Source organism: Ambystoma mexicanum, chromosome 11, assembly GCF_040938575.1.
Source record: "Ambystoma mexicanum isolate Mex_15411 chromosome 11, UKY_AmexF1_1, whole genome shotgun sequence".
In the NCBI taxonomy this organism is placed as follows: domain Eukaryota; kingdom Metazoa; phylum Chordata; class Amphibia; order Caudata; family Ambystomatidae; genus Ambystoma; species Ambystoma mexicanum.
In genome coordinates, this window is record NC_090934.1 from 140,186,362 (window position 1) to 140,206,176 (window position 19,815).

At 50.8% G+C, this 19,815-nt stretch overlaps 1 protein-coding gene across 1 annotated transcript in view; it reads left to right on the forward strand.

The window, feature by feature from the left end:
- Nucleotides 1-19,815, forward strand: part of UTP11 (UTP11 small subunit processome component) — a 167,148-nt gene that overhangs the window by 60,769 nt on the left and 86,564 nt on the right. Inside the window, exon 5 of the mRNA XM_069622670.1 lies at nt 14,886-14,979. Coding sequence (XP_069478771.1) covers nt 14,886-14,979 — 94 coding nt within the window. The remainder of the gene's footprint in view (nt 1-14,885; nt 14,980-19,815) is intronic.

Below are 19,815 nucleotides of genomic sequence, written 5' to 3' on the forward strand. Positions count from 1 at the left end.
AGATGTGGTCTTCTCATCAATTCCTGAATTGGTAATGTTACCCCTGATCCCCATTCCTTGGTCTGATCATCTTCTGCTCCAAGTTTTGGTACCCTTCAAATCCCCTCTTCCTATACCAACTGCACGGTCGAAAAACTGGTACAATGTGAATATATTTCTCACCTGGCGTCTGTGGTTAGGACTAAGTGTCCTGGCGATGGGCCCACGGACTTGGTTGTCCTGTCTCGGGCATTTTTGACGGCTGCTGATCAACTGGTGCCACTTAAGTTGGTGCAGTTACGCAATCGCCCCTCCCAACCCTGGTATTCGGCCGAACTCAGACTGGCCAAACTAGCGCTGCTTCATGCCGAACGCAAATGGTGCTCTTCTTTTTGCACAGAGGCTAAATAGATTTTTGTCTCCTTGTCCAAAAGCTTTCATGTGGCTATTAAAATGGCCAAGCAGCGGTTTTTCACCTCACCGATAGAAACAGCTCTCCATTAACCTAAAGAGCTATTTTCGGTTGTTAAATCGTTTTCATCTACTGCACGCTGTGCCTGCTTCCCAGTCGCAGTTTGATGCTTTAGCTAGTTTATTTATTTATTTATTTATTTATTTATTTATTTTCATTCGAAACATTCGTCACTGCATACAGCTTCCTCAGGTTGGCGTAGACCCTGTGCCTGTTAACCCCGGGCTGGTCTGCCTTCCCGGTGTTTACTGAGTAGGATGTTTTGGCTGCCATCACCTCTTTTATCTGCTTTTCTTGAGAATTCCTCTTTACTTGACCCCTTGCAGTCGAGGTTCCGTCCCGGGAGGGGCACCGAGAGTGTGCTAGTTTCAGTCATGGACGATATGGCAGGCTGGTTGATAGCAGGGGTGTAGGGGCCCTGATTCTGCCATCTGTATGCAGCCTTTGACACCATGGACCACTCCCTGCTTCTCCCCACCTGGTCTCCATCGGCCTCTCCCTGTTTCTTTCCTTTCTTGTGGGGTCCCCCAGGTCTCCGCCTTGTCCCCGATGTTGTTTAACATCTATATCTAGCCACTAATTGGACTCATCTGATCCTTCAGTTTCAGGTGCTACTCGTATGCTGACGACACCCAGATCCTGGTCCGATTAGATTTAGACAGGGGAGGGGTGTCGTCCCGTCTGCAAGACTGCCTGTTAGCCGTGGGGTGCTGGAGGAGTGCCAACTGGCTTTATTTGAACGGGGACAAAACTGAGTTTCTTGGTGGTTGGTACGGCCCCTAAATCTAGTCTTTGGTTCTCTGACTTCTGCCTTCTTCACTGGGTGAGTTTCCTGTTCCAATTACGGTGATGAGAACTGGGGGTCTATTCTCAGCATTGTCTATGGGCCTGCAGGTTAATGCTGTTTGCCAAACAGGGCACTTTTTACTGAGGGTTCTTCGGAAGGTCCTGGCCTTCCTCCTTCCTCTTCTTCGTCCTGTGGTCGCTGCCTCCCTTATTTTCTAGTGGGCTTGATTACTCTCTGTATCGGGCTCAACCAGCAGTCCTAATTCATCGTCTTCAGCTGCTTCATAATCTGGCTGCCCGGGTAGCCACAGGTACATCGTACGGCTCTCGCATCAGCCCTATACTGCACCGCCTCCATTGGCTCCCGGTGAAACGGAGAATAGCCTTCAAGTCCCTCTGCCTCGTTCATCTGGCGGGAGCTGATTTTTCTCTGTGATAAATTTCAACCCTATGCTCCTCGATGATCGCTACGATCTGGTAGTGATCGCCTGATTCAGGTCCACAAATTTCGTATTCGGCGAATGGGTGGTCGGGCCTTTTCAGTGACTGCAAGTAAACTATGGAACAGTCTCCCCCTTCAAATCGGGGTGACTGAGAATCATCAGCTTTTCGGCTGCTTGCTAAAAACAGAGCTGTTCGTCCAGTCTTGAGGGCTGCCTCGACTATTATGTGCACATCCTCGCGCCAAGGTGCCCCCAGGTGATCGTGCGCGCTACAAGTATTAATAACATAACATTACATGAATCCTGTTTGCTTTCAGCCACTTGATTTATAAGCACACTGCGGGTCGTCGCTGAAGTCCTGTTAAAACGAGCATCTGCAAAGGCAACAGTTCTGGTTATAGGTAATGGGCAGTTTCCAGGCATTACTATTAAATGGCCCGGTACTCGCACCATGTTGCACTGCTCCCATCACTAGGCAGTTAATACCGATGTGGCAGTGCCTGGCAAGTGCCTTTCCCATGCCTACACAAAAGCCCAAACTGTTTGCCTAGCCAATGCTTGTAAGCTGTTTGAAGTCTTTCAATGTGGTAGGCAGGGAGGTTGGCATCTACGGCATTGGCATAATCGATGTATGAGTTTATTAGGGATCAAACTGTGGTGTGGTTGAAGGGCACAATTTCCACGAGGGCTCCGAGATGGAGAAAGCCCGGTTTACCACATTACCAATTGGAGAGTTCATGTTTCCTCTGATTTCTCACAGTCAGATAATTGTCTTCAGGCTGTTCAGTCTGGTGCTAGCTGAGGGGCCCCAGTGCCTCCAAACCTGGTATTGGGTTTTATTTATTGATTTAACAATGGGCCATGGGAGATTGGCACCTGTGGTTGCAATCGACATTTCAATCCAGGCATGAGGGACTTCGGTCTCACTGCTGTTACCATTGCTACTTCAGTTCTCCAGCATGGGGTCTGGCATGGATTCACATGCTCATGAATATTCCCCGTTGTCAGGCTGGGAATCCTCGGTAAAGAAAAAACCAGTATCAGTTTTGTTTCTGATCTGTCTTTCGTAGCAATAACCAATCACTGGTCTCTGCGTCATACTGACCACAGCCAATGACTGCCCTCTACCTAAGCCCCGCCTCTGGCAGCCATCTTCCGATTTTTACCGCACGTTCATGTGTTGGGATCCTCGTGCTATTACTCTCGAGCGTTAGTGCTATTTTTTCACGTTTTTTCTCAAAAACGTCGATTTTTTTCGGTCAAAAGAGCCTCAAGCTCCACCGACTCTCCATCCGATCAACGGGGACCCGTGTCGGATCCGTCTGCGCCCCTCAAGGGTGAAGATTTCGTCGAGCTACGCTTTTGGAGGACTCCAGAAGTTTCTCAGGCCCGGACATGGCCCAGGAGAAGGGAAGCTCGACGCCCGGAAAGCTGTTCAGGGTCTGCCCTGGATGCCAGCTGCAGAACGTCTTTAAGGAGGGCGAACACTCCTTTTGTCTCTACTGCTTACATGAGGACAAGACGCACGTGGAGAAGGACTGTGCGTTTTGCGGCAACATGTCGGAGCGGACCATGAAGGACCGCCATCAACGTCTCGCCAACTGGCTGGAAGGGAAGAGCCCGTCAGGCGAGAAGAAGAGGAAGAAATCCGAGCGGTCTTCTAAGACCTTTGAGGACGCCCCGGCGACGGGGGTCCAACACAAGGCCAAGCACCGCGAGTCCGCTGGCACCGGGAGCGCCGAACGGTCGGGCTCTACGGGCGCCAGGCAGGGCGCACCCTCCCCGGCACCATCAACCACGAGCCAACGCTCTGGGTCGGGTAAGAGGAAGGCCGAGCACCCGGCGAAGCTCCTGGAGAGGCCCCGGTCGAGCTCGAAGGCCCCATCGTAGGGGGAGCGAGGCAGTGTCCCCCCCCCTCAAGGATAAGGCGGTGAGCGCACCTAAGGTGGTGAAGACCTTAATCCATCCGGCCAAGCCCTCTATGTCACGGTGGCCCTGGCTCAGCCTGTGGAGGCTACACCAGTGGTGGCGACCTCGGGGCTCAGAGTCTCCCTGCCACCTCGGAGGGAGTCCTCCTTTGTGCCCATCGATAGGACCCCCGTGAAATCCCCAGCGGGGAAGAAAAAGGGGGGGCAGGGTGTTGTCGTAGATTCGGCTTCAACCTCGGAGGAAGAGCTGATCGAGGTCTTAAGCCACGGCCTCGGCGTGGAAGAAGACCGGCCCGTCGGGATGGATCCCGACGCAGGTGACGACGACATCGTCGAGGGTGCCGACGGGGCCCCTGATCGCCCGTCGGATTCCCCTCTGCCAGCGCCGCAAGACAACTCGGCGGCCATTTTGTTGGCTATACAGTCCTTCTGCTCGGAGATAAGGACGAGACTACCGTTGCCGACGGAGGAACCTCTCCCGTCGGGGGACCCAGAACCGGGACCTTCTGGCGTTCCCCCGCCCAAGAAAAGGATTCATCCTCCACCTCCTTTTCAGCCGTCGCGCCCCGTCCAGCCCTCCTCCCTGTCCACCCGAGGGGATGATACGGGGACTGACACGGCAGCGACGGGTACGGACGACGAGGTATACGACGAGGATCTACCGTAGTCACCTCCCACCAGGGCTTCTCCGCCCGACGAGATTGGATCGTTCCACTCCATGATCGCCAGGGCGTCCGAGCTTTTCCAACTCTGCCCTGAGGAGAAGAAAAAGGAAGGATTCCTTTATCAACGGCGCGAGGCCAAGAGGAAGACTGTCCTCGCTGTGCCTCTACTGGACGACATCTGGGATGAGGGCCTCGCCCTCCTCAAGAACCCTTCCACGACGCTAGGAGAGACCGGTACAAAAAGAAGTAACGGGTCCCGGACGCGGCCCCCCTGTGCCTCTGGGTGCAGCCTACCCCGGACTCCGTCGTCTCCGCGGCGGCCAGGAAGAAAGCAGGGGGGGGGTGCGGCCTCCACATCGACTTCCCCGCCGGACGGCGAGGGAAAGAAATTGGACACTATGGGACGCAGGGTCATCTCGTCGGCAGCGACGACGATTAAGGCGGCCAACGCCTTGGCTATCGTGGCCCGCTACGACAGGGAGCTATGGTACAAACTGGCTCCCCTGCTGGACTTCCTACCGGACGACAAGAGGGCGGAGGCCCTAGAGATCCTACAGGAAGGTGAAGTGGCGTCGGACCACGCCATCACTATTGCGACGGACATCGCCGACACTGGATTCCGCCAGTTGGGCAACGGCGTGTGCCTTAGGCAGCGTGGATGGCTCAAGGCTACGGACTTCCGTCAAGACGTACAGACCAGAGTCCTGGACATGCCGTTCGATGGGAACAACCTGTTTGGGAAAACAGTGGACGATTCCCTCCAGGCCATTAAAGCGGACACGGAGACGGCCCGAGCCCTTGGGGTTCTACAACAACGACGGCCGCCCTTTCGGAGCAGCGGAGGCAAGGGCGCCTCCAAAGGTCCCGGCGGCGGTTTCTCCACCTACCGTCAAGCGGCCCGCTCGTCGTCTCAGGAGGCCTACAGGGGACGAGGCAAGTCCGGCGGACCCCGCCGTCGTCGCCAAGGAGGCCAAGGCGGCAAAGCCTCATCGAAACAGGATTGAACCGGCCGTGGGGTCGGGCCCCCACCGATGCACCCCGGTGGGAGGCCGGCTGGCGAGCTTCGTCGGCGTGTGGGAGTCCATCTCCACCGACCGTTGGGTGCTGGACGCCTTAGCCCGGGGCCACCTGCTTGAGTTTCAAAGAAGGTGCCCGCGCGTCCCCCCCGTGGGCAGGAAAGAGCTTCACGTCCCTCAGCTTCTCCTGGAGGTAAAGGCGATGCTCAGGAAGGGCGCCATCGAACTCGTCCCAAAGAGGCTTCGGGGCTCCGGAGTTTACTCGAGATACTTCCTCGTGAGGAAGAAGACGGGAGGATGGCGCCCCATCCTAGACCTGCGACGTCTGAACAAGTTCATCAAGGCGCAGAAGTTCCGGATGGTCACCCTTCAGCACGTCCTGGGTCAGCTGGAGGAAGGAGACTTCCTGTCGTCGTTGGATTTGGAGGATGCCTACTTCCATTTTCCCATCCTAAAGGGGCACCGAAAATTCCTCAGGTTTGTGGTCCAAGGGTGTCACTACCAGTTCAAAGCCCTCCACTTCGGACTGCGGTCGGCACCCAGGGTATTCACCAAGTGACTTGCACCGGTGGCGGCGCGGCTGCGCCGCGAGGGGATCCACGTCTACCCCTACCTGGACGACTGGCTCATCCGAGCCAAGACGAGAGAACTCGCCGTGGAGCACACGGCAAGGACCGTCCAACTTCTCACGGACCTGGGATTCTCCGTGAACTACGCCAAATCCCACCTGGTACCCGCGCAAGACGCACTGTTTCTGGGAGCGAGGCTCGACACAGTGTCGCTTCTGGCCTCCCCGTCGGAGGAGAGGACCAGGACCATCCTGGGCAAGGTACAGCGGATGTTGGTGGCCGACGCGGCCAAGGTGCGGTCCATCAAGTCCCTCCTCGGAATGATGTCTTCCTGCATCTACCTCATTCCCATGTGCAGGCTCCGGATGCGCCCGTTGCAGGAGTTCCTGGAAGCGCGCTGGATCCAAACGACGGGCAGCTACGAGGAAAGGATCACACTCGACGAGAGTTTCCGACGAGCGATCCGGTGGAGGGGCACCCGCGCGCATCTGACGGCGGGCATGGACTTCCAGACCCCAGCCCACCAGGAGACAGTGACCACGGATGCCTCCCTGGAAGGGTGGGGAGCGCACACCGAAAATCTGCACGCAAGAGGCCTTTGGCTCCCGACTGAGAAATCCCTGCATATCAACGTCCTGGAGCTCCGTGCAGTGTTTTGGGCCCTCAGGTCTTTCCTTCCGTCCCTCAAGGGCAAGGTGGTGAGGATCTTCACCGACAAAACCACCACCATGTTTTACATCAGGAAGCAGGGCGGAACCAGGTCCCCAGCCCTGTCCAAGGAAGCGCAGGACCTGTGGCATTGGGCCATCGCCCAGGGGATATTTCTGGTGCCGTTTCATCTGGCAGGGAAAAAAAAAAAAAAAAAAACACACCATCGCCGACTCACTCAGCAGGGAGCTGCGCTCGTGCCACGAGTGGGAACTACGGCAGGATCTAGTGGATCGCCTCTTCCGACGGCGGGGCACACCCCAGATCGACCTGTTCGCGACGGCGACGAACTCCAAGTGCCGGAGGTTCGCCAGCAGGTTTCCCCAGGCGAGGAGCATGGGCGATGCTTTCTCGTTCCCCTGGGAGGGCCTGTTCTTCTACGCGTTTCCTCCATTGCCACTGCTAATCCGGCTCGTCAACCAGCTCAAGAGGTCACGGTGCAGGATGATTCTCGTCGCACCTGCGTGGCCGAGGCAGATATGGTTCCCGGACCTTCTGGACTTGTCAGCGTCCCCGTCAATCAAGCTGCCGGTGGACGCGGATCTACTCTCCAGGGAAGGAGGTGCCATCCTCCACCACGACCCGAAGTCGCTGAACTTGCAGGCCTGGCTCCTGCAGCGCTAGAGTTTGGAGCATACGACATACCGGCCGACTGCAGAGAGGTTCTTGCAAAGGCCAGGGCGTCCTCGACTCTTAAATGCTACGGACACAAATGGAAGAGGTTCTCTGTCTGGTGCCACGCACAGAAGATTAACCCTCTACGGATTACGGCTCCCCAAGTACTGCCGTACCTGCTGACGCTGGCCAAAGCTGGACTGGCACACGCGTCCATCAAGATTCATCTTGCTGCGATCTCCCGATACACCAGAACCACGGGGCGGACGTCCTTGTGGTCTCATCGTCTGGTGAAAGAGTTCATGAAGGGACTGTTCAGATCGTTCCTGCCGGTGAAGGCTCCGGCCCCGGCGTGGGAGCTCAACGTGGTGCTGACCAAGCTCATGGGACCTCCGTTCGAGCCTCTGCACTCGGCCCCGTTGAAGTTTCTGTCGTGGAAAACAGCGTTTCTTGTGGCCATCACCTCCGCACGACGAGTGGGTGAGATCCAGGCCCTTTCCTGCAAGGCCCCGTACTTGACTTTTCACGACACGAGGGTAGTGCTCAGGACGCACCCCTCCTTCATGCCCAAGGTGCCGTCGGACTTCCACCTCAACTAACCCTTGGTGTTGCCTGTGTTCTTCCCGTCGCCTTCGTCGCCGGCTGAGAGGACTTTGCACTCGCTGGATGTGGCTAGAGCGCTGAAGTTCTACGTGGACCGCACAAAGTGTTTTCGGAAGACGTCACAACTCTTTGTGAATTTTGGACCTGTCAATCAGGGGAAGGCTCTCTCGAAGGCTTCCATTTCCAGATGGCTCTCCGGCTGTATCATGTACTGTCATCGGTTGGCAAACCGACCGCTGCCTGGCCGTCCGAGAGCCCATTCCACCAGAGCGATCGCAGCTACCACGGCGTTCCTTTCTGGTGTGCCCCTGCTGGACATATGCAGGGCTGCTACGTGGAGGTCGACGCACACCTTCACGAAATTCTACTGCGTCGATCGGGATTCCAGGGAGGAGTCCAGGGTCGGCCAAGCAGTGCTGCGCAACCTGTTCGCCTGAGGTGAGCCTGGTGAGGAGGTAAGATGCTTAATGTTGAGTTTGATGTAATGCTTAATGTTGAGCCTTTGCCACCTCCCGTGGTTGTGCATGTGTGTACTGCTATGTATTCTTTATTCATGAGCATGTGAATCCATGCCAGACCCCATGCTGGAGAAGGAACAAGTTACTTACCTGTAACTGTTGTTCTCCAGCATGGGTCTGGCATGGATTCACATGCAAACCCTCCCTCCTACCCCTCTGCGGCTCTTCACTTGGTCATACTGCCACTTCACGTGCTTCCAAATCTGAAGATGGCTGCCAGAGGCGGGGCTTAGGTAGAGGGCAGTCATTGGCTGTGGTCAGTATGACACAGAGACCAGGGATTGGTTATTGCTACGAAAGACAGATCAGAAACGAAACTGATACTGGTTTTTTCTTTACCGAGGATTCCCAGCCTGACGACGGGGAATATTCATGAGCATGTGAATCCATGCCAGACCCATGCCGGAGAACAACAGTTACAGGTAAGTAACTTGTTCCTTTATAGATAGCCTTTTTAGGTCTTTCCTATAACACATGCTGAAAATATGTAGTGAGCATATTTTTGCTGCTAATTTTTCAACATTGAGATATTAGGAAAGTCCTTTAATAAAATCGTAAATCCGCTACAATGCCTCTGTAAAGCACCAAAGACGGTGATGGAAAAAATAAAATTCTCTTTTTCTTTGTGTATTTGAACCTAGCTCGCTCATCATTAGCCATTTACTGAATGGCTAGCTGCCACATCATTGACTGTTGGCAAACCCATGTTAATTCCCATTTCCTCCTCCCCAACTTCTCAAGCTTCAGTAGGCCCACTTGGACGATTTTGCCATTTTCCCTTCTGCCCGGTTGGTACTTGATGGCCGATTTCTAGCACAGCCACTTGGTTCATCATTGGTGATTTGCATAGATAATTTCCATTATCGAGCAGCCACCACTTCACGGCAGGTTTAGAAAATGTTCACCAAGTGCTTGAACAATCATTGGCAAGTCTTAACTTCTTCCTCCCAGCAGATGTGAACTTCTGTAGCCGGTAAGAGCTGAGTCCACAAAGACCCTTCCCTGCTGCCCTGGCAGGAAGTGACTGCTGTTGTCTTGCAGGCTGCTCTGGGGAGCTCAACTGCCAAGCCAACCTGAAAGCAGGCAGGTTATAGTGGCTTCTCCGCCGCACAACGCGTAATGCCAGTGATGCGACCCCCATTGGTTTTTGCAATGGGAGGATTTTCATAGCGGAAGCACAAGCACACTGACGTTTTGCTGCTGCTAATAACTGGTTGGTCATTGTCAAGCCAATAGTACCCACAAAATTGGCGGGGCAACACTAAGACTACACAAACTTGGTCTCTGCATCAGCATTCTTAATTGTGGCCTCTGCAGTGAACAAATATTTATTTTGGGGCCCGGCACAATGACCTGTGCTTTAGCATGCACACTGAAAGTAACTCGAGTGCATATTTAGTTTAGATACTCAAGTCTATGCAATCCGTGAGGTTGCCTCATATGACTTTACAGTATTTCCCTCAGTAGGAGGACCAGATGGAAGTGGTGATTTTGTGTGCAAGGATGTATGATTTGGACATGGCAGAATTCTTTGCGGCCAAATTGACTCTGGTCAATTTTGCTACAGCCAAATCCAGCTAAACCTAAACCCCCCACGGCCCCCAGGACACCCCCCCACATCCCCTACTTACCTTTGTGGTGTCCGCATATGTTCTGACCCTGCAGCATCAGTTCTGTCCCTCCTACGCAGGTCAGATCCGATGATTCAGGGTCCGCTTTTCTCCCCTGCTGCCCCCCAAAGGCCATCACTACCAAACATGGGGAGCAGGAGACAACCCCGCAACTCCCACTCCCCATGTTTGGTAGTGATTACCCAATCTGATCGTTTCCAATCGATCGAATGGTACTGGCCGAATTTGGCCAAATGTACCATACGATCAATTGGAAATGATCAGATTGGGGTAATTCCGTGTGGCAAGCCTGTACCGATTATTTTGAATTGACCTTACCTGCGGCATCCACACATTTTCAGTACAGCAAAATCCTTGCTGTGCCAGTGCTGCAACCAGGGTAAATCTGGTGGTTGCTCTGGTTCTACTGAGAGCAGTGCATGCTTGCCATTAAACTAGTGCCAAATGGAAACTTCTTCCAACCCTGGTGTACTCTGCCATGGCTGGAGGATGAATCGATGACAATTCCGCTTCTAGGTTGCCTCACTAGTATCTTTATTTTCATTACAAAGGGCAGGCAAGAAAGAAAGCATGGGATTTTGCTCTGCTTTTGGAGACCAATTAAGCAAAGGGATCTCTTAAACCAACTCCCTAGGTCAGGGTTTTTCTGGTTCCTTTTAGGACTATTGTCCAAAACGCTTCCGTAATCTCGGTTCAGGTTTTGTGATCCTGCAAGAACCAAGTGGTCTTAGTTTCTGAGATCATGATATGATATGGCATTTATAACGCGCACATACTCAAGTGTTTCAGGGCGCAACGAGGCAAGGGAGGGGGGAACAAAAGGAAGACAGACAGCGATCCTACTAGGCCAGATGATCTTCAGACCGCGCAACTGAGTGGGATGGGGGAAGGGGGAAAGTGCGAGGGAGAGGGGTAGGTGGGAAGTGCAGTACATGGGATAAGGAATAATAACAATAAGTAAAGTACGGCCAGCTGGTGGCAAGTGCAAGGGTAAGTGCAGACATCCGGTGTCAAGTGCTGGTAGTGGGACTGTAGGGATAGAGAGACCGTCGCGAGTGTGGGGGTTGCCAGGAAGGTAGTGCAGGTGTCGGACTGGTGGTGGAAGGGACCTGGGCCCGAGAACAGAGGGTGGCCAGGTAACCAGTGCAGGTTTAGCCAGGGATTCAGCAAGGGAGAGGAGGAGAAAAAGCAGAAGCAAAGAGCATGTTTTGAGGTGCTTTTGGAGCCGGAGATTGTTCTCCTCAAGTTTCAGTGAGACAGGGAGGCTGTTCCAGAGGGAGGCCCCAGCCGAAGCTAGAGATCTACCAACAACTCATTGCTTGGAGTAGCGACTGACCCTGAGGGAGTTGGAGCCGGATGTGCGAAGAGCTTGAGAAGGAAGATATTTAGGAAGAGATAGTTGAAGGTATTGAGGCCCCAGAAGGCCTTGTGGACAATGCAGAGGGTTTTAAACTGAATCCTCGCAGCCACTGGGAGCCAGTGCACAGATTTCGGTCCTGGAGAGATACGGTCCCTGGCTTAAGGCCAAGGACAAGTCTTGCAGTCCTGTTCTGGATAAGTTGCAGAGGGTGGAGAGTAGAGGCAGGCAGATTCAGAAAGAGACTGTTGTAATAGTCCAGCCGAGAGAGAACCAGAGCTCTGGAGACAGTGAGCTTCTGGGGGAAGGAGAGGAAAGGAAGAATACCTCTCAGGAGGTGCAGCTGGTAGTGTGACTTCTTAGAGACGTCAGAGATGTGAGGAGAGAAGGAGAGTGTGGAGTCGAAGATGACCCCGAAGTTTTTAGCCTCGCAGGTGGGAGCAGGAAGAGGGCCAAGGGAAGCCGGCCAGAACATGACAGGAAAGGAGGGAGTGGGTGTGCCGAGAATCTTAATCTTACTGGCATTACGGCAGAGATCATTGGCAGCACACCACTCCTGGATGGCGGTCAGACAGTCAGAGATTAGAGAGCTAGAAGAGGTGGCTGAGGGTTGCCTGAAAATGAGCTGAGTGTCATCCGCATACCACTGAAAGTTGGGGCAGAGCGCAGCAATGCGGTGGGCAAGAAGTGCCAGGTATTGGTTCAACAACCAGGGAGAGCGGGTCAACCCCTGGGGAACACCACAGGTAGAGATCGATATCGAGGAGAGAAAGGACCCAAGTTGAACCTGGGAGGGTCGATCAGAGAGGAAAGAAGTCAGCCACACCAGGGCCTGACCAGTGATCCCCAGGTTATCGCAGACGATTGAGCAGGATGGCATGTTTGACTCTATCAAAGGCGGAGGAGAGATCGAGTAAGATGAGAACACGGGGTGTTAGCGTCAAGGTTGGAGAGCAGGTCTTCACGGATGTTCAGGAGAGCAGTTTCCGTGCTTCTGGCAGCTCTGAAGCCAGACTGATGGTCATGGAGGCAGCCAACAGATTCAGTGTGGAGATTAAGGTGGGAGATGGCCAGCTTTTCCAGGAGTTTGTCAAGGAAAGGAGTGATAGAGATTGGGCGATAGTTGAACGGGTCGGCAGAGGGTTTCTTAAGAAGAGGGTGCACAAGGGAGTGCTTCAGGGGGGAGAGGGAAGACTCCTGTGGAGAAGGAATGGTTGCAGAAGTCGGCCAGGGAGTCAATGTGGTCCTTAATGGTTTTGGAAGAGCGTGGGTGAACCTGTTTTGACAAGACTTTCATAGATCAGACTTAGTGTTGCACGCTTATTTCTTGTGTTTCGACCGGTGTCACTGTGTCGCATTGGTATTCAGGTCTCGCATCTCCATCCCCATCCCCACAGCACCCTGTGGCTTGGCTCATTTTGAGACGCATCGGATTCTCAGAAGCATCCAAAAAAGTAATCGAGGATATCCTAATCCAGTATGACCGGACCCTGTTTGTGGCATATCTCCTCGGTGCGAGTCCACGAAATTTGGTGGACATGGAGCATGTGCTCGCTACCAGAAATCCTACCGTTCAGTGTTAACACTTTCAATAAATGTAAAGTGCGAATTACAAAAAAAGAAAAATTCAATTCAGGGTCACTGCCACGTTTAACCTCCTGCTCTTTGGCTCTCCGGGCCCAGATGCACTTGCATAACCAGGTGCAGGTCCTTGGCATGTCCGACGAGCATGTCCTCCTGAACGTACTAACATGTTGAGCCATGATTTGTCTGATTCTTGAGGTCCTCCGTCTGCTGGATCCAAGATGGGCTTTCCTTCCTTAGCCCTTGAAGTAACCTTGTGGCCAACACATCTTCGGCGCTTCCCTCCCTGCTCCTTTTTTAGTCTTTTCCCCCCTCTTGTGCCGGGTCTCTATGCCTTGTGTTGAACTTCCTCTGCTCTTTGCGTCCAATTTGGTTTAGACCCACTTCTGTCTCAGGGTGCTCTGCCTTTTTCTTTTCTGTATCATCTCTTTTTCCTCCTCTTAACTGTACACTTAAATTATTCCTGACCCTCCTCCCTCTGTCCCCCTACTTTCCCCTTGGTATTCCCTCTTCCTCCTTGCCGCTCTTCCTCTAACCTTCTCTCGTATCCTTCAGTCTCTTTCTTTCCCTCATTGCTCTGTGCGTGCTTACCCGTTTGCCCGCCTTCTCCACCCAATCTCTTCTTGCCCTCTCTCTGTTCCCTCGCTCCTTCTCGGTCCCTCTTTCCCTGCCCAACCTTTGCCTTTCCTTTCTTTCCGCTGTTCCTTTTCTTAGGCTCCCTCCATGGACAACGACATAAGCATACGCGATTTGAGTGTTTGTTCTGCCGGTTCCATGTGTTAAAATTGTGGCAAAAATGGCCGTGGACACACAATATTTCAGCAAAAAGGCAGTGGTTTTGCTGCCGCAATCCATGTAAAGGATGCAGGGGGACACCCCCGGACCCATTATACCTTTTTAAGGGGAGCCGAGGACACCCCTGCAACCCCCTGCTCCCCTTAAATGGTGTAATGGGGTACACCTTTAACGGGTTAAACCACAGCATTGTTGCCGCAATTTTTTTGTACAGGCAACATTTTTGCCGCGATTTTATCACTGCATACCGTTCTGCCCATCTACCAACTACTTCAGCTCACCTTCATGAGAGGACTAAGACGCCTTTTGGTATGTCGCGGTAGGCTATGGCCTGTTGTCATGTCACTTTAGATGTTTTTTTAATGTAACTTGGCATGTTTTAAATTGCTAAAATAAATGTCGCAATGTGTCGAGCTGTGCCGTATCCGGCCACGACATAACCTGACAACATACCACACCACACACATGAAGTTCCCAGTCTGAAAAACCGAATATTTTGCCTGCTTGTACAGCTCAAACTGAAGAGGCACAACACAACTCCTCTCCTTCCTGTGCCCCATAGAACATAATGGCAATTCGTGTGAGGCGCGAGCCTGGTGCTTATCTGCATGCGGTCTCCCTGCCTTCTCCAATGACAGTCACGTATAAAATGCGGTCACAGACCACTCGCCTATCTGGCTACCGATATGTAGCCTTTTATCCCCAGGTCGCCATTTTGATTTTTGTAACATTTCTTGCCGGTGTCATGGATTGACACGATCGCTTTCCAGATTGGACTTCATGCATATTTGTGAGCACACTTAAAGTATTGTTTGAAAAGTTCACACAGGGAATTTCATGGCGACTTATGCCTGGGGCTTCACAACAACCAAGTGAATATCGAGGACTGGAGTTAAAATAATACCTTACCCCCGCCCCCAGTAGAACAAATACAAATAAATACAAATACAAACATCTAGGGGTAAGAACTTGCATGTTGGTGACATGCTTGTACTTTTACTATTTATAACGCTCTTGATATCGAAGAGGTTTCTAAGCTTCCAAGACGAGCGCTTTGCCACTGAGCTATATTACCCGTGGACAGTTTTTGACCCCTGTTGAAACTCGATTGGGTGGGTTTGCCTTTGTATGTTTTTGCCTTTGGTCAAGGTTTTAAAATTGCAGGAAGCTTATCATCTTGACCATTTATTTACATTTTCTTTTTCCCTGCTGATAGAAAATAGAAAGATTGAAGTCGGAGCTCCACCTGCTGGATGCTGAAGGCAAGCAACAGAACAAGCACATCTTTTTCCTGGATACAAAGAAAGAAGGTATGCTGTACATCTCTATAAAATATAGATGAATGCAGCGGTGGGGGCTCTACTGTTAACCAGTCATGTTCTTGAATGTAACAAGCCGAGTTCCAGAATTGCATTACTTCCAGAGGCGACTCCCTCTCCATTTTACGCCAGTTGAGGCCTGTTTTTAATTTGCATTTCTTCCTCTTGCAGTTTTCATTAATCTAAAAAGGCATTCCCTGGTGAAGGCTGTTTACCAAATGGACCCAGGCTTTATTTTCTAGATTTTTGCTTGGGGGATGAGTAGAACCATTTTACTGCTTCTGCTCACACCCCTTTACCCCCCCCCCCCCCCCCCCGGTTGCCCAGCCCACTGCTACCCACATTCCTAGAAACGTTACTTTACAAAACCAATTGCAGATAAGGTGGATGGGAAACTGCTTTAAAAGATAATCTAAATGAACATTCTATAATTTTAGTTGCTCCGGGTGGGCCACTTTATTCCTTTCCTTACTAATAATGGGTTTGGCTGATCTACACTTCTGCATACTCCATGGAGCGTTTAAATTCCTTCATCCCGCCCTTTAAGTGAAGGCAATAGTGGCAGCGTGCAGAGACAAACTCCCACAATATAATCTAAGCACCTCCTTTCATTTCGTCATTTGTATAGCGCCTTTCACCATGGGTATGGACATAATGCGCGCTGTAGGTTGAACGCCCTCTGGGGGACCGACGTCTCGGAAAGTTAGTAAGTGCTAGAACGCTTGTGTGCATAATGGCCATTTAAGATTATGAGGGCTTGGCCGAGTCCCTGCTAGCCACCCATGTCTAATTGATGTGTGTATTGATGGAGAGAGATACACTAGGGAAATAAGGTGTGTGTGTGTGTGTAAGAGGCTAGTCGATTTCGATTGTGTGCAGCTACAGTTCGACTTTGTGTCGCGAAAGGTAGATACATACTTACGGCAGCAGTGTTGTGCAGAGTGTTAGAGTTCAATCTGAAAGCAGATGCATGCAGAGTGAGGCCACACTTTTGGCTAATTCCAACAGTGCTGATTGCGAGTGGGAGAAAACAAACATTGGTTATAATGAAGTGAAAGCCTAGAATTGCTAAATTCGGATCACCTGGGTAGAAAATCTATGGTGGGTGTATTCTGCATGCCTCCAGCTATCGTTGGGTGGTTACCTTCAAGACCCTACTTAACCGTAAAGGCGGCGTTCTGCCTACGCCTCCATTACATGAAGTGGAGCACATTCTACAATCGCCTAGAAATCATAACATGGGCACCCTCATGTAATTGACTAAGTGCAGCACCCTGGTTACCTGTGCAACCCTTCCAAGTGCTATACAAAGGCTATCACTGGCGACTCCGTCTAAGTGGGAAAGTTGTCCACTCTCGGTATCACTCTAGTGCAATATATTGCCCAGCCTTAGTCTTCATGTAAGTGTGAATATGATGCCCACTCTTAGGTCCATTCAACTGCAATATATTGCCCCCATCGAATAGTTTGGGTGGAGAGAGACGAGCCCACCCTCATGATGCATTAAAGAGTAATCCATTGCCCACCCCTAAACAGCCTAAATGCAGCACATAGTCCTCCCCCCAAATCCATCAAGGAGCAACACATTTCTCGCCTTCAAGAATCTAAGTGCGTTGTTTGACCCCCGCCGTTCTTAGTGCGATACACTGACCGCCCTCAATCCATCCAAATTCAATATGTTACCCCCATCAATGCAGTTCAAGTGCAGAGAAATGCCCACCCACAGAAAGCATTAAAGAGTAATACATTGCCCGCCCTCAGGCAAACCTTCTAGTGCAACACATTGGCCACCCTCAAATCCATGCTGGTGCAATACCAAGCCTGTTTTCGGAGGTCTTCCTAGTTGGGGGTATCGGGACATCCCGAAGACCCCACCGGGCGCCATGCCCTGTCTCTTCTGGTGGGGAGGTGGGGCAGTGGCACTTAGCAGAGAAAGTGAGAGGGTTGGGACGGTCCAGAAGCGGGATGGAAGAGTGAAGCGAAGTGATTGAGTGCGGTGGGGGAGCAGTGGCAGAGGGGAGAGTGAGAGGGTTGGAGTAGGGCCCTATCTCAAGATGGAGGGGTGAAGCGAAGTAACTGAATGGAGAGACAGTAGCATGCATGGTATGGCAGTTTCTGGCCTCTGTGTGAGGGCTGACGGCAGGATTTCAGGTTGTGGAGGGAGCAAGGTATTAAGGGCCTGCCTGAGAGTGAGGTGGTCTTCTATGATACTGAGGGTGGGGGGGAAGGGAATTCCAGAGGGTGGGAGCTAGGAAGGCGAAGGAGCCTCCTAGTCTGAATTGAACAGCGGGACCACCAGGAGGTGTGCAGAGCCTGATCTTAAGATTGGTTTGTGGCGGTAGCATGTACGTTTTGTTTTGGAGGAACTCTGCGCGTTTCTTGTGTAGGGCACAATGGGTAATGCACATGGCTTTGAAAGGGGTCCTGTGGCAGATGGGCAGCCAGTGGAACACCCTGAGAGCAGGGGAGATGTGCTCTCTGACGGAAGAGTGCAAGGAGGAGACTTGCTGCACAGTTTTGGATCCTTTGGAGCTTTGAGTTGAACAGGGAGGCTTCTGTGCTTCTATACAGTGCCCCAAGCTATCTCGGCACGTTTGTCCGCAAATAATATTTTTTTTATTATTATAAATATTAATATAAATATGAGGGGGAAAATAGTGGACTGATTAAATGTTGTTCTTTATTTCACTAACCCTGAATTTAATGGGCTATTTCCTACATGGTTTTAAAACATAAAACTATTCTGATTACTTAATAGTTTGCCAGATGTTGTTACATTTAAAACCTGCCCTAATGTGTTTTTTTTGTGTTTAATTTATAAATAGTTTTTCTTCCAAAAAAGTCTATTGTATCACACAAATTCCACAGCCCCCTCTGTCCAGTTTACCACTGAACCCCCATGGGATAGTTACTGGATGGATGGATGGAGGGAGGGAGAAGGACCGACTGATGCTTGCTCACCTGTGAACCTTTATGGCTGTTGTCATAATGTGCTAATGGTGACCATGGAATCCATGTCTTTTTTTGTCTCAATAGAAAAGATGGGTGTCACCTACTATGCCGACAGGGGGGGAGAAAATAGGCAATATTTATAATACAGTCATCCTGTCTGGCGGGAAAAAAAACCTTAATTTAACACATTATAGCTAGACTGGCCTCCAAGATACACAAGGAGGAGAGACTCTTAGACCCAAATCTCATGAAGCATTTGAAAAAAAATACATTTTTATAAATTGATAACACATATTAAATCTTTATGACCCTTAATGCATATTGGGTCTTACTCAATAAAGTACTATGCATACAAATCACTGTATTAACTCTGTGATAACTCATAGTGCAAATTTCAAAATGTCTACTGCACTAGAAGGAATATAAATTCAGATGAAATCTGCGTTTATGACGACCTATGCAACCCACTCGGTCTTATCAATATTTGACAGGAAGATCAATTTTTGTCAGACAGGCTCGGAATACTATGAGAACCTTAAACAACACCCAACTGTAGGGTCCACATTCCACAAAGACAGTTGGGAAGACGGGGCTCCAAACTCGGGCAAAGGGGATCACGTGAGCTGAGGGGACAGGTGTTCACAAGTGTGTTTGTGGTCACCTAATTCATTTATATAAAAATGTCAGAATTGTGACATTAATAAAAATTGTAAAGAACCTGGGTTAGAGAGTGGGGGTGCTAAAGAGCAGAATAATACCGACTATACAAATAAGCCGTTCAGACTATTCTTACATTAGTACAACTTAGGCCGACGGGCATAATACAGTGGCAAGGGAGTGCTGTATGTCAACTACGCTAGCCTAGGGACCATTAATAGTGTTATAATGTGAAGGGTCATCCTAGCAATATTTGTTACATAGCAACTGTAGTTTCGACGTGAAAAGTTCTCCTAATTGGCCTCCAGTTGATTCCCGTCTTCATCAGGACAATGCTATCCCTTGTGTGTTCACCACGTCGTACAGAGTGAATTAAAAATACATCAAATCATTGCAGTCAATGTAGGGTAAGCAAAATTGATCAACCCTATAAAAGAAAAAAAGAGAAGACCACCACATTAAGATTGGGTCCAATTAAGAACTGCTACACAGTCAAGGTTGCTTCAGTCACAATAGTGTCCTGAAGCATTGGTGTGGAAGGGGAGAATAATCATAATTATTACCATATTCTCAACCGGAAGGCTGAAGGGAATGTTATACAATTGCTTCCAATAGCGTGTAAGCACAACACTGTGCAGACCACAATGTAGTTGGTCTGTGGAAACACAAAACAAGGACCTTTATTCAAATGGGAACCACGTCCCCTAATTGCCAGAAGTGAAGTGAACTGACTAAATGCATTTGGTTGGCCTGTGCCTATGGCCCAATTGGCCATAGATTAAGAATGTTCGAGAACTCGGCAAAATTGGGTGCTCGAAATCACCCTCCCGTGGATGGATCGCTGCCAGCCACGTGGAGTGGATGCTTCTTCTTAGTGGAAAATGGTATCCTGCTGGGATAAGAAACCGATAGACACCGTCACTCCGCGTTGGATTTTCGGACCTGTGTATCAAAGGACAAGTCGAAAGACCAGTCAAACTGTGCTCATTCTGAGCTTAAGAGCATATAGTGCAATAAAGGCGCTCGCCTTGCGAATTCAGCATAATAGCACACGCCAAACTGGACAAATACTTTAATTAGCTGATTGAAGAGACCCCAGCCTAATTCTAATGCGGCGGATATGCTGTGCATTCAGTTCATTTGCATTTGTCTCTAAAGAAGAACATATTGTAGATTTGTACGTTTTGTCAGCGCCGGAAGTCTACATTTTTTAGGGAT